Source organism: Capra hircus, chromosome 15 (genome assembly GCF_001704415.2).
Source record: "Capra hircus breed San Clemente chromosome 15, ASM170441v1, whole genome shotgun sequence".
NCBI lineage: Eukaryota > Metazoa > Chordata > Mammalia > Artiodactyla > Bovidae > Capra > Capra hircus.
Window position 1 is genome coordinate 26,734,215 of NC_030822.1, and position 15,427 is coordinate 26,749,641.

At 56.4% G+C, this 15,427-nt stretch overlaps 1 protein-coding gene across 1 annotated transcript; it reads right to left on the reverse strand.

The window, feature by feature from the left end:
• TSKU (tsukushi, small leucine rich proteoglycan) lies at positions 1,064-14,824 on the reverse strand. The gene is made up of 2 exons (XM_018059313.1): positions 14,738-14,824; positions 1,064-3,579 (listed from the first exon to the last, which is right to left on the reverse strand). The coding sequence occupies exon 2, from the start codon at positions 3,570-3,572 to the stop codon at positions 2,493-2,495; it is 1,080 nt and encodes a 359-aa protein (XP_017914802.1). The 5' UTR covers positions 3,573-3,579; positions 14,738-14,824; the 3' UTR covers positions 1,064-2,492.

The window sequence follows — 15,427 nt, forward strand, 5'->3', positions numbered from 1 at the left end:
ACGCTTTCTTCAAATGGGGCTTTGGGTGAAAGTCTTAGGGATCCCTCCCTCCACCCCTGTATTTGAGGTCTCTCCTGCCCCAAGGAATGTGGGAGGATGAAGTACCAGTCAGGACTGTGAAGGCTGCGGTCTCACTCGGATCCTTTCCTGTCCCCCTCGCTTCAGGCCTTTCCCATGTTGGTGGTGGCCAGCCTCTGGCTCAGGGAGTCCGAGCCCTGGGGGCTTAAGCCTCGTGATGGGCAAGCACCCCAACTACACACACAGCGTGAATGTCCGGGGAGTTTGTGCTGCTGCTCACCGACGGCCCTTCCTGAGTGCCAGCCCCCTGTCCAGGTCCGCTTGTTCGTGACTCCACGGGTGAGCCTCCTCCAGGAAGCCGCCCTGACCCCACCCCGGGGCCTGCGCAGCTCCCGGTGCTGCTCTTCTGTGTGCCCTGTCCCCTCCCGTCCCAGGAACTTGAGTCCCAGAACAGACAGGGCGAGCTTGGTGGTGGCGGCGACCGTTACGGATATATTGCTGCAGATCTCGGCCAGTCAGAAGGAAGAACTTGCTGACAGCAGTGCCATTCAGATGAGCTGGAAGTGGGTTCCCTGTCACAGGCCGTGCGTGAGCAGGAGAGGGTACCACAGCATTCAGACGCCAAGAAGGAACACAGTACTGCTGGAGCTTAGAGGGAGGTGGCGGGAGGGGTGGTGGAGACCTTGGGGAAAGCTTCTAAGGAGACGAGGCAGAAACTGGGTCTATTAGGCTGGGAAGGAGCAGAGAAGCTGGGGTGGGGGCGGCAAGGGCCCGGTCCCAGAGTAACACCCTGAGCAAAGGCAGAGGCATGCAAGGGCCTGACAGCTGGGGCTGGGGAGGCAGGGAGAGAGGAGGTAAGGAAGGTGGACAAAGGGTAAGTTGCACTGAAAGGTTCCACCCCAAGGAACTCCCTCCCTCACTCCCCTAATCCTAGGAGGTTATTGGGCTTTTCAGAGGGACCAAGCTTGGCTTGATTCATCCTTGTGGCCCCAGAGACCCATCTGGGGAGTGTCAATGGATGCTGGTCAAATGATGGCAAGAAGAAGACTCTTTGTAGTGTTTATTAAACCAAGGTGTTGGGTGTGGCTCGTGGGGGAGGACAGAGCTCTCGTTGTCCTGTGGGCGTCTCTGAGGGACCAGCCCCACGGATGCCCACATGGCGACGTACGGCTTGACTTCTACCCAACGCCTCTTCTCCCAGCTCATCCCCAGGACAGTGTTACAAAAGTGAACAAATGCAATATCTTCCTTCTTTAAAAATGACATATTTCCAATCCCCTGCCAGCAGGGACCTGGATGCGGGGGGTGGTGCTAAGTGACAGTCCATTAAAAAGGCAACAACTTTTATGAAACTGATACTAAGGAAAGCGCCCAGGGCTGGGAAGCTGAGATGCCACCCTGGTGGGGAAGCATAAACATGGGTGGGGGCTACCCTGCCTCCTTGGCTGCGTTCACAGTAGGCTGAGCTGGGCTGTCGGGCACAAGGCCAGTAGGGGCTGACTCCAGGAGGCCCCTTGGAGCTGGCAGGGCTCCAGGGCTGCATCAGGTCCTGGGGAACCAGCTAAAGGCAGGACCTCAGGGGTCAAGGAGCACATTTCCGTTCTGGATGCTGGGGGATGCCACCCGAGTGGGAAACTGGGACTGGCACCCCTGAGGCTTCCAGAGGCTCCGAGGTGAACTGACTTAACCTGTGCCACAGCTAGTTACTGGGCCCAGAGCGCCACCCTCGAGGCCCTGGCCTGCCCTCCCGGGGATGACAGGGAAAGGGCGCAAATGGGAGGATGTGAGTCTTGGAAGCAAGGGGGAGCCCAGAAAGGGGAGGGGGGACATGATTTAGAGAAGAGAGAAAAGCGCAAATGGGCCCTGTGGGCAGGCAGGCAAGACACTGATTCACTCATGCCTCTGCTGCTGGAAGACCTCTGAACACCATCTTTCCTTCTCTAGGCCTCAGTTTCCCCATCTGTCACATGAGGAAGTGGGCTTGACATTTTTCTCCCATCCTTTCTATAACTGAAGTCCTATCCAGAGTTCTAGGGGAATAAAAAAGAATGAGGTAGGCCTCACATGGCCAGAACAGAGAGAGATTTATGTCATAGAAGAACCCACATCCGAGTGGCTGGACCTCCCTCCCGCCCCTCTCCTGTCACAGGTCAGGTTGGTCCAGGCCTCAGGGAAGGCACTTTGGGGACAAGTGGGGAAGGACAGCAGGGGGCTGCTGTCTGGTTTGGCATCGAAGACCCTCCGCTTATGGTCTGGGGAGCAACATAGACAGACGGGCAAAACTTTCCTCCTGGGTGTGGGTCCCAGGTTCAAAGCCTCTTTTTTTTTTGAAAAAAAAAAGCCTCTCTTTCAATGATGCTGCCACACAGGAACGGAGAGTCCCTATGGGCATTGGCACATTAGAATATAAATTACCCAGGACCTGAGGAAACCCAGGGCACAGTCTGTTACACGGCCCCAGGCCACACTATTCGTCACAAGGTATTGGAGCCCCTGGCACCTAACTCCTGGGTGTCTATGCAGTGCAGGGCCACCTTGGGGGTGAAGCCAGGCTGCCGTGGGTAGGTGCCCTCCCGCACCAGGCGCCGGCACTGCACGCCCTGGCCCACGCTGATGCTCTGCAGTGCAGGGAGGTGGACGAGCAGCTTCTCGGGCAGGGGCACCAGGCCCGTGCCCGACAGGTCCAGCTCCTGCAGGGAGCCCAGGCCTGAGAACACCTCAGGCCCTGCCCACTGGAGCCTGGGGTTGCTGGACAAGTCCAGGACCTGCAGGCCCTGCAGCTCGTGGAAGCCGTGGGGCGCCAGCCTGGGGAGACCCTGCAGGCTGCCCAGCGATAGGTGAGTGAGGCCCGCCAACCCCTCAAAGGTGCCGGGGCCGATGGCTGCCAGCGGGTTCCCATCCAGGCTCAGGTAGCGCAGGGGCAGGCCCCGGAGGTCGGGCACAGCGCGGAGCCGGTTCCAGGCCAGGTTGAGGCTCTGAATGGTGGGCGCCGGCCGGCCAGCCTGCGAGGAATGGGGCAGCAGGCGGTGGAGGAGGTTGTGGGAGAGGTCCAGGTGCAGCGCCCTGCCCTGGCTGTGGGTGGCAAAGGCAGACACGGAGACCTCGCGGAGCCGGTTATGGCTCAGGTTCACGTCGCTCAGGGGTGAGCTGGTGAAGCTCTCGGCGGGCAGGGCGGCCAGGCCATTGTGGCTGAGGTCGAGCGACTCCAGGTAGCGGAGGCGGGAGAAGGCCGTGGGCGAGAGGCTGGTGAGCAGGTTGTGGCTGAGATCCAGACCAGACAGCGTGGTGTAGCCCGGCCCTGCCAACACGGACTCGTTCACCGTCTCCAGCCGATTTGAGGACAGGTCCAGGTGGGCTGTGTCCAGGGGGATGGGCACGGGCACGATATGGGGGCCCAGGCCACTGCAATCCACCCGTGTCAGGCTGAAGCTGTCAAAGAGGCCGAAGGTCTCCACCTCGCACTGGCACCCGGGGAAGCAGGGCCGGGTGGTCTGGGCCCCGCTTGCAGCCAGCAGCAGCAGCAGCAGCAGGAGCGGCAGCAGGGGCCACGGCATGGTGGGGCTGGAAAGAGAGCCACAGGTGAGGGTCAGCAGTGGGTACCCTGTTCAAGGGGCTTCCCAGGCAGCATTAGTGGTGAAGAACCTGCCTGTTAATGCAGGAGACGTAAGAGATTCAGGAGCAATCCCTGGTTGGGGAATCCCCTGGAGAAGGGCATGGCAACCAACTCCACTATTCTTGCCTGGAGAATCCCATAGACAGAGGAGCCTGGAGGGTTACAGTCCAAAGCGTCACAAGGAATCGGACACAACTGAACTGACTATAAGCATGCACGCACACACCCCATTCCAGATGATTCTCGCCCACCCTGGAAGACACCAGCCAATGAGTGTAGGCACAGCTGAAAATAGCCACATGCCCCTCAGTGCCCCTAGACGCTTTCCCTGAATACCCCTTCCTCAAATAATTCCTAGTCCCTGTTCCTCTCTGGCCTCAGTCTCCCCATCTGTATGATACGGCGAGTTAGGCTAGATGGCTGGGTTTTAAACTGCAAGTGTGCGAACCCTTTCTTGAATAAGACTGGCAGGTGACAGTGGGCCTATTCTGGGGTGAAGGTGGGAGCCTGAGTCTTCCGTGCGTGTTCACTGTTCTGCCGTGGGATGTGAAGGGCAGGTGCTTTTGGGGAGTGCTCCCCCTCACCTCTGCGGAGCCTGTGCTGCGGGCTTGGTGCTGTGCTCGCCGGCTCCCTGCACAGCCTCACTCAGCCCTCACAGCCACAGAAGCCACACGGCAGCAATCTTGTCAGCACTTCACGAAGAGGGAACTGACTGAGGTTCAGAAAGCCATGCACGGCCACACGTGAGTGGGAGCGGATCTGAACGGCGCTCAAAGGGCCTGGCTCACTGTCGTGCTGAGCTGTGCCTGAAACCCCTGCTCCAGCTTCCCAGACTGAGGCCTCTCCTGCAAGGTGGGCCTGCTGCGACTGTCCCCTCCTCACTCCTTTTGTGGGTAACGATGGCTGGGTTCACAGTCATAAGCCCTCTCCCCTGGCCTGGCCTCTAGGGACAAGATCCTTCATTCCAACAGGGGACCCTGCGTCTAGACTTCCAGATGGGCCCTGGGGACCACTCTGCTGAGTCCCTTCCCCTTGCCCACCTTGACCCCCAAGCTGTTAGAGTGATTACACTATTCTGGCCCTTCCTTTAACCCACGGCAGGCAGCTGGGCTGTGCCCCCTATTATACAGATAAATAAATAGAGGCTCAGAGACAAAAAGGGTTTTACCCAAAACCCATACGTAAAAAGCAGGGCAGGATTAGAACCCAGGCCTGCTCAGTCCTAATTCTACTTTCCTCTGCTGCCTCCTGGACTGGCAGGAGATGCGATCCAAGAGGGCCTCTTCCCACCGACGGGGGCTACAATACAAGCCACTGCCCCTCCCCTGGCTTCGTCGTCTCTCCCTGGATAACTGTAACAGCAGCTGCCATTGATGCCAAGCACCACCTGTACACTGCCACCTTCAACACTCATCCCCACACACATCTGTAGCTCCTGGAGGGTGAGAGAGAAGGCTGAGCAGTGAAAGAAAGCTTCTAACTGGACAGTCTGCGATCACCCTCTCCCCCTAGAAGAGCAGCTCCTCAGCCCAGAGACAGAAGACACCAAGCCTCACGCCAGCAGATCCTTCAGCTGGAGTGGCCCAGCTCCCCGCTCTGCACCCCTGCCCCACCGTCCCCCCCACCTTCCTCCCCCTGGCCTTTAGGGAGGGTGGATGGGGGAGCAGCAGGATCGCATTACCAGTTCTACATGAAACTTTAAAGGGGCAGCCACTTGATCTGCACTTGGGCTCTTCTCCCTGGGCCTCCCTCTGCAGGCCCCTCCTCTCCCACCCCTTTCTTTCGTAGAGTCCAATTTGAGGATTAAACCCAGCCCAGGTGCATCCTGGGCTCGGTCCCAATTGAGGCTGGACAGAGTGTTCCAATGTCTGGAACCAAAAGGAAAATATTAAGTTGCTTCACACCCCTTTTGTTCCCCGGGTAAGCTTCTCACAGCAGGAGTTCATTACTACCTAGGGCCTCACCTTCCCTGCTAAGCTGATCTGCTCACACCCACCCCTTCCTGGGGTTTAAACAAACACCAAATGCACACAAAAAGGCCTAAGATTACCCTTCATTCCCAAAGGTGATTATACAATGTGCCTCTCAAGTGCCAAACGGCCCCTCATGAGCTCCTGCTTATGTAACTCAGCTCAGGGCTCCCCAACCCCCCCTCCCCCGCCACGAGGGGCCTCTCCAGCCCTCGGCTTTGTCCTCTGTACCACAAGGCAGTAATTTCTGCCCGCCTCACACACACTGATGCAAGTCACATACAGTGCAATGCAAACTGTGAGGCACTGTGCACATGTGCTGGGTGGTCATCACCGGGCCAGGGGAGCAGGAGTGTGGATGGAGACCCGCCTGCAAAACTGCTTGTGATGCTCCCAGGACACCCCGACAAGGTCCCTGCTGAGCCTGCACTGTGGACACCTCTCCGTGGGCCCCTGTTCTGGGCCAGGCCTGGACATTGAGTGGAAAGTGCTGACAGTAACTGAGCCTGTCCTCACTACGTGCCAGTCACATGTCCCCTTAGGTCATTCTCGGTCACTCCAGGAGGTCAGTCTTATGTCCATGTTACAGGGGAGGAAACTGAGGATGGCAAAGGAAGGTGCCAGGTGCCAGAGACCAGCATGTGAACTCAGGCCTTTGTAGCCTTGTAACTGGCTAGGTTCAGGTGGAACATGCACTTCTGTGTGTTGCTGGGGAAAGCGCTAAACGTCCAGGGTCCCACGGCCGGGCTCCAGCTCCTGTTGGCCGCTGTGACCGTCAGTGCCCAGCTTCCTAATACTCAGTGGCTCTTGGGTGTTCCTGAGGTCACAGCAGAGCCCAGAGGTCTCTCAGGGTTGTCCCACACGGCTGGGACTGGGAAGCCCTGGGCCTGGAATCAGAAGGTCAGAGCCTGAGGATCCGCTGCTATCACCTCACTGGGGACCCAGGGATAAGATGAAGGATCTCAGCTTTCTCATCTGGAAAGTGAGGGATTACATGCCCTGCTCTGCAGCCCTCACAAGGTCAAATAAGCAAAGGTCTTTTGGAAAATATCAAGGGCTGTGCCCTTGGTAGGGGTTTTCCTTATCTTTTCCTGGGAGAAGAAAAAGAGAAAAGAGAAATTTATGGAAGGTCTCTCAACTTTGGAGCCAGCAGGGGGCAAAGGTAGAGACGTGGGCTAGTGGTCTTTGAGGGTTGGTACCCCTGCTCTGCTCAGAGGTCATGTCCCCTTTTGGGTAACGTAAGGAGGAGTGCCTTTGTGTGAGTGACTCAGAGATGCTGAGGTCTGGTTTTGCTGCTTGGAGCCAAAGGCAGGGCAGAACTTTCCCAGGAGGAAACTGAGGGAAGATAAGGAAAACCCCTGCCAAGGGCACAGCCCTTGATATTTTCCAAAAGACTTTTGCTTATTTGAGCTGTGAGGGCTGCAGAGCAGGGCGTGCAATCCCTCACTTTCTAGATGAGAAAGCTGAGGTCCCTCATCTTGTCCCTGGGTCCCAGTGAGGTGACGGCAGCGGATGCTCAGGCTCTGCCCTTCTGACTCCAGGCCCAGCACTTCCCAGTCCCCTCAAGATGCCTGTGGAACTCTCCGAGGGATCTTATGGAGTCAATAAAAATAGTGCTCAGAAGAGTCTGCAGTCTCATGTAGGAGGGGGCTGGTGCCATAATGCTAAGGATCATGAGGGTAAAGTACATGCTAAGAAAACTATACATTAAAAAAAAAAACAACAAACCTAAATTGTAATTTTAGAAAGTCTAGAAGAAAGTCTGTCAACCCGGTAATGGTCTTCCTTTAGATGGCAGAACTTTGGGTGGTTTCACCATGTCTTAATCTCCTTTTCCCCCTCTTATTTCCTCGCATAATAACTATATATATATATATATATATATATATATATATATATATATATATATATAAAACAGACTGAGTAATAAAGACTCATAGAACTGTCTCATGGCCATCTCTGCTTTCTCTGACCTTGGCTAGCCACAATCTCCAAGCCTCAGCCTCCTCATGTGTCAAATACAGGTGTTAATAGCCATGTCACAGGCCTGTCAAGAGGATGAAACGTACTTGTGGGGGGGGGCACCTGAGCATGGTTCCCCGCACGGGGGAGGGTACAGTGGGGGCTCCCCTGCCCTCCTCCACAGACAGGGAGTGGCTGGGGTGGGGATTTCTCTTCCTTCAGCAGACACTTATCAAACATGACAAAGGTCTTACTACTGCCCTCCAGGAAAGCAGTTCTTCCTGGGAAGCCAAGCTATGCTGTTTCTCAACAGGGCTGCTGGGCCTGGGAAGGGATGACTAATGTGAGTTCCTCTTCACAAAAACCGCTAGCCTCAGCTCATACGGAGAGGAAAGGCCTGCATAGGGACTGAGAAGACTCTCGACATCAACTTGCAGTAGAACTGAGCAAGTCACAACCTCTCTGGACCAGTTCCTTCAGCTGTGATTCTGGGATACTAATGATGGTTCCATTAGCCGCAGAGAAGATGGCTGTGAAGATGAGACTCAGAAGACCGACATCCCTATAGAGAAATGGGGCCCCAAGGGGGTGGAAGCCATATAATTGAAAGACTGTGTCTTTTCATTCCACCTCTACCCATATCCACTGCAGACACAATCAACCACAGCACTAAATTGCAGAGGGCAAGGCAGTCTGTTAGGCCCTGTGAGGTGCATGCTGGGGTCAGGGCAGGAGATCCCAGGGCCTCCGTCCCCATGAGGCTTACAAACCAGCAACAGGGACAGGAGACCAACTCGTATCAAGATCACTAGCACCTGCCTTAGATCCAGGAGACCAGGACTCTAGTCCCAGCCCTGCTACTAACTGTGTGAACTTTAGAGTTTTCTTTCTTGGAGCCTCAGTTTTCTTGTCTTGTGCAACTTATTCTGCCTCCTTCCTTCTCTCGAGACCCTGTGATCTACACTCGGGAGAAAGGGAAAGGCAGGCAGGTATTCACCATGGAAGGCCAATAGAGGATACTTCACTTACTCTCCAAACCCTAACCTGCAGATCAAAGTCATCTACTGATGATCCAGGTTACAGAACATAAGGGCAGCCGGACAAAGGCTTAGCGGCATGAGGTCCGCTGGGCAGGGGCCATGAGTGATTCCTTGATGGGTCCATCAGGACTCTAAGGAAAGTTACAGTGTCAGTGGTGGGACCCTAAGAGGTCCCCAGGCAGGTCTCCCCACTGCAACACCCCAGACCCTGCTAGGAGAGCCTCTCAAGCAGCTCTGGCTAGATCATGCCCCTTCTTGGAAACCTCCTGACTTCCACTTTATCTACAGAAACCAAGTTCTCTCTGGCACACAGGTATCTGCACCTTTGTGCAGATCTGCCCGCATGGTCCTCCCTCTTTGGGTTGAAAGTTCCATCTTGATGTGAACCTATGGTGGTGGCCTCGGAACAAGTCTCAGCCTTAGCGCACACTTCCCCAAACTCAAGAGGATTCCAGGGCTGGAAGAGCTGGAAGGCCCCTCCGAGATCACGGTAACTGAGGCCCAGAGAGGGACTGTGATGGCAAGGAAACCTGGGACCTGGGTCTGGATGCCTCACACCACTGCCAGGACAGCCGAATCCCCCAGGCCTGCCCCAGCCCTGCGAGTGCAACAAAGCCCGTTCTGTCCACTCAGGCCCCTGGGCCACTCCCCCTCCTCTCCTGGCTTCCCGGGGCCTCTCGCTCCGCTCCGTACTGTCAACACACCTTCAGACACACACTAGGTAAATTCTCTGCCTTTATTGACCTGCCTGTTTCCTGACTTGAAGTGTGAAGCATCTTGGGGCGGTGACCCTGCTTTCTTCACCTGTTAACCCTTCCCCCACCTGGGGCCGGAGCCAGGCCTGGCAGGCATGGCAAACTTGCTGGATGAATGGAGGGCCCAGTCAACTGTGGGACAGTTCAGCTCTGTACCTACTGGCCTCGGGCACGTCTCAACCTTGCTGAGGCTCAGTGTCCTCAACACGGGTGACAACACAGGGTTGGTGGAAGCATTAGGGGACAGCAAGTGAAATATTTGGTGTGACTGCTACAAGCTGAGTACTGAATGCATAGTAGACAAGGACGGGGATGATTTATTAAGCTTTCTGAAAGCCATGACCATGTTATTTGTTGTTCTTTCCCTCTCCTCCCAGCTGCCCTAAGAGGGGCCAGGCACCCAGCAGGGCTTTGACTACTTGTGCTAACAGCCTGTGGTCACTGCGCTGGTGTCTGTTGGCAAGGCCCCCATCTCCTTTCTCCTCTGAGGCCTATCCGGGGGTAGGGGTTCCAGCTCGTGTTCTCCTGGTCCCAGTCACCAGCACCCCAGCATCTCTGGCCCACAGATTCGCCAGCTCCTCACCACGTCTTTAAGGGGGAGCCTCTTGTAAAGGGACGAGCTGGGCACGGGGCTGAGCATCCACCCAGGATGGGTTTGTCTCCACTGGCTGCTCAGTGCTGAGTCACGTCCCACCCTTCATCGTGACCGTACGCAAGTTGACGCCACTGAAATCCCCAGGTGGAAATTCCATCAGTGTCCTGGCCCCCAACTGCTTAAGTCAGTTCTGGAAACGCAAGGCAAAAAGAATGCCTAGGGCCAAACTCCTGGAGGCTTGAGGGTTGTGTCTCCCAAAAGAGGCACTAATGCCACTGCTGCTGCTGCTAAGTCGCTTCAGTTGTGTCCGACTCTGTGCGACCCCACAGACGGCAGCCCACCAGGCTACCCCATCTCTGGGATTCTCCAGGCAAGAACACTGGAGTGGGTTGCCATTTCCTTCTCCAATGCATAAAAGTGAAAAGTGAAAGTGAAGTTGCTCAGTCATGTCCGACTCTTAGTGACCCCATGGACTGCAGCCTACCAAGCTTCTCCCATGGGATTTTCCAGGCAGGAGTACTGGAGTGGGGTGCCATTGCCTTCTCCACTAATGCCACACATCTGTGCAAACACATCAGCTCACCACGCACTTCTACAGCAGTGGCTTGTTTCTGCCTTCCCACCACCCTTGACCATGGGGACTACTGTCCCTGTTCTGCAGACAAGAAGACTGACATTGAGTGGGGTAGAACAGGAACCAATCTCAAACCAAATCCAATGCTCCTTATATGGCTGTGCTTCAACTTACAAATGGGCACATGTGGATTGTGCTGGACTATAATTACATTTACCTATCTCTGCTCCTGTGGGCAGGCATGGGGTTAGATTCACTTTCCAGTCTTGGAAGCTGATTGCTAGGCCTGGCACAGAGTAGGTACTATATGAAGATACACCAGGCATTTAGAATATTGCCACCTCACCAAAGGACACCTCTCAGTCTTTCCACTGCCTCCTCAACTCTCATCTGCTCAGTCACCCTACAAGATCAGCAGGTTGGATGGCATGGTATCTACTGTACACCTGCCTAGAGACCCAGAAAAGTGCGGTGATCTGCCCAGAGTCACAGAGCCAGTGAGGTCAGAGGCTGGACTCAGCATCCAGGTGTTCTGACACCCGGTGCCTATGCTCCTCCATGACGTCATCCCTGGAGAAAAATCTACAGAGAAATGGACAAGGCTCCCAATACTATTTTCTCCATTCTGAAGCTTGGCAAGTTCCCTTTGGTCTGAGCCATGTGTAGGCACATGGGCAGGCAGTATGGGGCGGAGGAAACGGCTTTTGCAGTCAGGCACACTGGGCTCCACCCCACTGAACCTCACCTGCTAGGAGGCCTGTGTGTGTCCTCTCCCTGCCAAGTCTTCATCTGCAACCTGGTGAGAAACCTGGTGCTCTTCCCACAAGGTCCCTGATGATCACATGAGGTAAAGGGAAGACTCAGCTCCAGGCCTGGCACACACTGGTGCTCACTGCATGTGGGTTCCTGCCCCACCCCCTGACCAGCGGGTGATTTCAGAGACCAGGAAAGAAAAAGGGGCAGTGATACCAGCAGATCTGAAAGCAAGGCAGGGGCAGAGGACAGAGAAGACTCCAACACGGACTCTTCCTGAATTCTCAGTGCACCCTCTGGGGCTTCACTTGGGCTACAGGTGCTCTGCCAGCGAGTTGATAAGGGAGTGTGGAAATATCGCAGAGGCTGAAGGAGGCTGAAGTAGGTGTGTCACCGGTGACAGAATGAGGACCTGAGACTTAGCAGCTACCCCTGGGTGGGTGGCTCACTGTCTTTCCCTCCCTCTCGCTTTGGCCTTGCCCGGTCAGGTCCAGGAGGCCTCCTGGCCAGGACTGCTGCAACAGCCTCATTCCTGGCCCTCTGCCTCCAACTGCCAGCCTTGCTGGGCACCAGAACGCCATCCAGACAGATCAGGACGGCACCACCACTCCTGCTTTAAAACCTCTCCTGCCAAGAGAGCTTGCCTGTTTAGGGGCCTGTCTTTCTCCTTGGGCTCCACATCTCTGCACTTCAGTGAAGATGATAGAGACACCCTTTTCTTTGTCCTCCATACAAATTCTCACTCATTGGATTCAAAAGTCACCTCCTCAGTGAGGTTTTCCCAGTCTAACTTGCCCTTCATCCAGTAAAGGTCACTCTCCTCCTGGGCCACCCCTGTCAAGGTTCATCACACTTTGTGATGTGTGGCTACCTCCAAATCTGATGGTCCAGCTCCTCTCCTGCGTGGACCTGGCCATGTGAAGTGGGTAAGCCAGATGGGAGAAATGCCCTGAGCAAAAAGCTTCCCTTTGCTAGGAGGGTACCAGTTGATCCAAGCTTGCAGGATACTTAGGGCTTTTGCCAGGTGGTGAACTAAGGTTTAGGACCCATAGTAGATACTGGCTCTGCCTTCTATTGTTAGTGCAGTTCAACAGATGTCTGCACAATGTAATACAGGCCACAAACTTCTTCTTGTTGTATTAGCACAGGTAGTTTGTCATCATATTTAACATCCATAACAGTCAGTGAGACCAGAATTACTATCCTCATTTGAAAGATGAGGAGACTGAGAATCAGAGAGGTAGTCACGTGCCCAGGGTCACAGAGCTAGGAAGCAATGAAACAAGTGAAAATCTCCTGATTCTAAGAGGCTGGAGCACTCAAGCCTCCAGACTGGCTTCCCAGGCTCCAGCACCACCCACGAGCCAGAGGACAGTTTCTGAGAATTACAACTCCACCCTATCATGCCAGCTTAAAAAACCCTCCAGCAGCTCTCCACTGCCTAGATCTCCGCTCCTAGGTATGGCATTCAAGGCCCTCATCTGTGGCCCCTGCAATCCCTCCCAGCCTCAGGTTGAATTCCACCCCTTCTTCCCCAATCTTGCATCTGGCAGTCCACAATGCTGACCACCCCTGTGCTGTTTCGGGACACACAGAGTCATGCAGTACAGTTCCCTAGGGGGGAGGCACTTTCTGCCTCTTTTCCCAGTGTGTTCCCCCCACTTCCCCATTGTGCTGCTTTTCAGCCTTCCTGGACTTCAGGGACTCCAGGAAGGCCTTAGTCTCTACATAACTTCACAGCCATCTCCCCTCTCCCTCTTCAAAAGCATAAATTAGTGCCAAGTCAGAATGAAAGTTAAATATCAAAGTGTTTCCAGGTTCTAGGGTCTCAACCAGTCAGCCACAATAGGAAGGGAAGAAGGAGGCTGTCAGTAACCCCTTTTCCAGCAGGGAAACTGAGGCCCAAAGAGGGAAAGGAAAGCGCCCACAGTTGCCTCCTTCCAAGGTTAGTGGCTTGTACCCACCCTTCACATCTGCAGGACCTAGCAAAATTCTAGGTTAAAGACTGGCAAGGGGTAGGGGAGGGAGGGGGGTTGTTGGGTTTATCTTTGCCACCCAGGATCAAAGAGCAGGCTCCCGGCAGCCTGAGCCCTCCCTCACAGATCAGACCTGAACTCTGCAAGTCTGAACTTATCGAAGGGTAGAGCAGGCAGGAGGATCAGAAGCTCCTGAGTCACCTCCTCCGCCAGGCAAGTGTGGGTGGGCACTGCATTCTGGCCGGCCCTGGCTGCGCTGCTCATCCCCACCGCAGGCTCTCCCTCGCCAGAGAGTTTTCACCCCATCCAGGACAGGGTGATTGCGACTCAGAAAGGTTAAGCAACTTGCCTAGTGCCATACTGTGGGCCAGTGGATGTCCCATTTGAAACTAGAGTGTGCAAGGTTCCTACTGCCAGCAGCCCAGCTGGAGGTCCCGGTAGCCGTCATCACCTTTCCACCTTTGGGACTGGACGGTTCAACCCCCTCACCCCAGGGGTGGGATGCAAACCGAGTGCGGATCTCGAAGAGGAGGAGCGTGGGGAGGGGGAGGGGGACGGGGGTACCCAGGGGCTGGCCTCTCCGCCGAAAAGACAAGTCCCTCTCGGTCACATACACTCTCTCCGAGAAGCGTGGGGCGGGGCACACCGGTGCCCGTTCCTCTCCTCTCTTCAGCCCCCAAGTCGGGGGGCCAGGACCCGCTGTTACCTCTCTACTCTCAGCCGCTTCGCCTGGGGTGTCCGGCACGCTCTGCCCAGCCTTGGCTCGGATCGGTCTTCAGGCGCTGCCGATCCCCCCACCCATCAATCCTATTCCATCCCCTCTCGGCTCTAAAGACCCCTGAGGTGTAGGAAGGGAGGACTGCCAGCGCCCCCTCACCCCCCGGCCCGGGATGCAGCGGGGAGGAGGAACGCAGAGAAAAGTTTGAAGCTAAGTCGGCCCGGGTGGACTGAGGGGAGCGAGGAGTTGGGGCGGTGTCTGGCTCTCGGCGCGCACATACTCCGCGGACACCCAACCCAGACACGTCGACAGGCACAGACCACGTACGCGGACAAAACGATGCGCCCACCCACATCCACAAGCAAACGCGGGCCCCCATCCCGGGTCCTTGCCCCCTTCCCCAAATCACGGACCCACAAAGGCACGGGCAGATGCATGGCCCCGGACCAAATTCACAAAGAGCCACAAACGCACGTGTCCGCACAAAGACCCCAGAGGCGCCGGCCGACGCCCACGGCCCCGGGTCAGAGCCTTTGTCTCCTGGAAGCCCCCCTTCTAGGTCCGGGTTCCTCACTCTGGCCGAGCCCCGCGCGTCAGGCGGCCGCTGCCGACGCCCTGGGTCCGGGAAAAGTTGAGGGGCCCCGGCCCCGCCCCTGCGGCCAGCGCGGCTCGCCCGCCGGATGGAGCGGCGAGGCTGGGGTAGGGGCCTCCGGTCCTCCGCCCGCAGCGCGAACTCCCGCTCTGCCCGGAGACCCGTACCCACCTGGAAGCCTGCGCCGCAGCCGCCTCGGCACGCTCACCCAGGCGGCCCGGCCGCGGGCCCTCCGGCCGGCGCTTTTCTCGGCGCGGCGCGGCCCGCCCCCCGGCCCCCGCCCGCCGTAGGGCGCTCCCCCGCCCGCCCGGCGCCCAGTGGCGGCTCCCGCCGGCCGCCCAGCGACTTAGGGAGCGTCGCTAAAGTGCTGGCCTTTCCCGGAGCGCTCCCCACTCCGCGCCCCCGCCCGCCGGCAGAGCCCGTTCCTAGCCCGGGTTCCATCCTAGGGAGCGTCTCAAAAGTGCGCATGCAGCTCCCACCCACTCTAGTCGGCCTTGCTCCTAGCTTTCTGCATCCCGGGGTTCCTTCCCGCTTCCCCGGAGCGCCTGAGCCTTAGCAGATGGCCGCACGGTCGGGAACATCTGGAGGTCGCCGGAGTGTGTGTGTGTGTGTGTGTGTGTGTGTGTGTGTGTGTGTGTGTGTGTGTGTGTGTCTGAAAGACGAATCGACAGAGAGACAGTCAGGCTTAGGCAGAAAAGCTGGCAAGAGAGGAGAGAGAGAGGGAAACAGAATTTTTTTTTTTCTTTTCCTGGAGGGAATCATCGACTTCTGGTTAGATTTCTAAGAAGGGAAACGGAGCAGTTTAAATCTATTCCTCCCTCTGCAGCCCATCTTCTCTCACCCTTCCTTATGGTGAAAAGT

Bases quoted from the DNA above. Each gene is read 5' to 3' on its own strand.
- TSKU (XM_018059313.1), bottom strand. From the start codon at position 3,572: ATGCCGTGGCCCCTGCTGCCGCTCCTGCTGCTGCTGCTGCTGCTGGCT.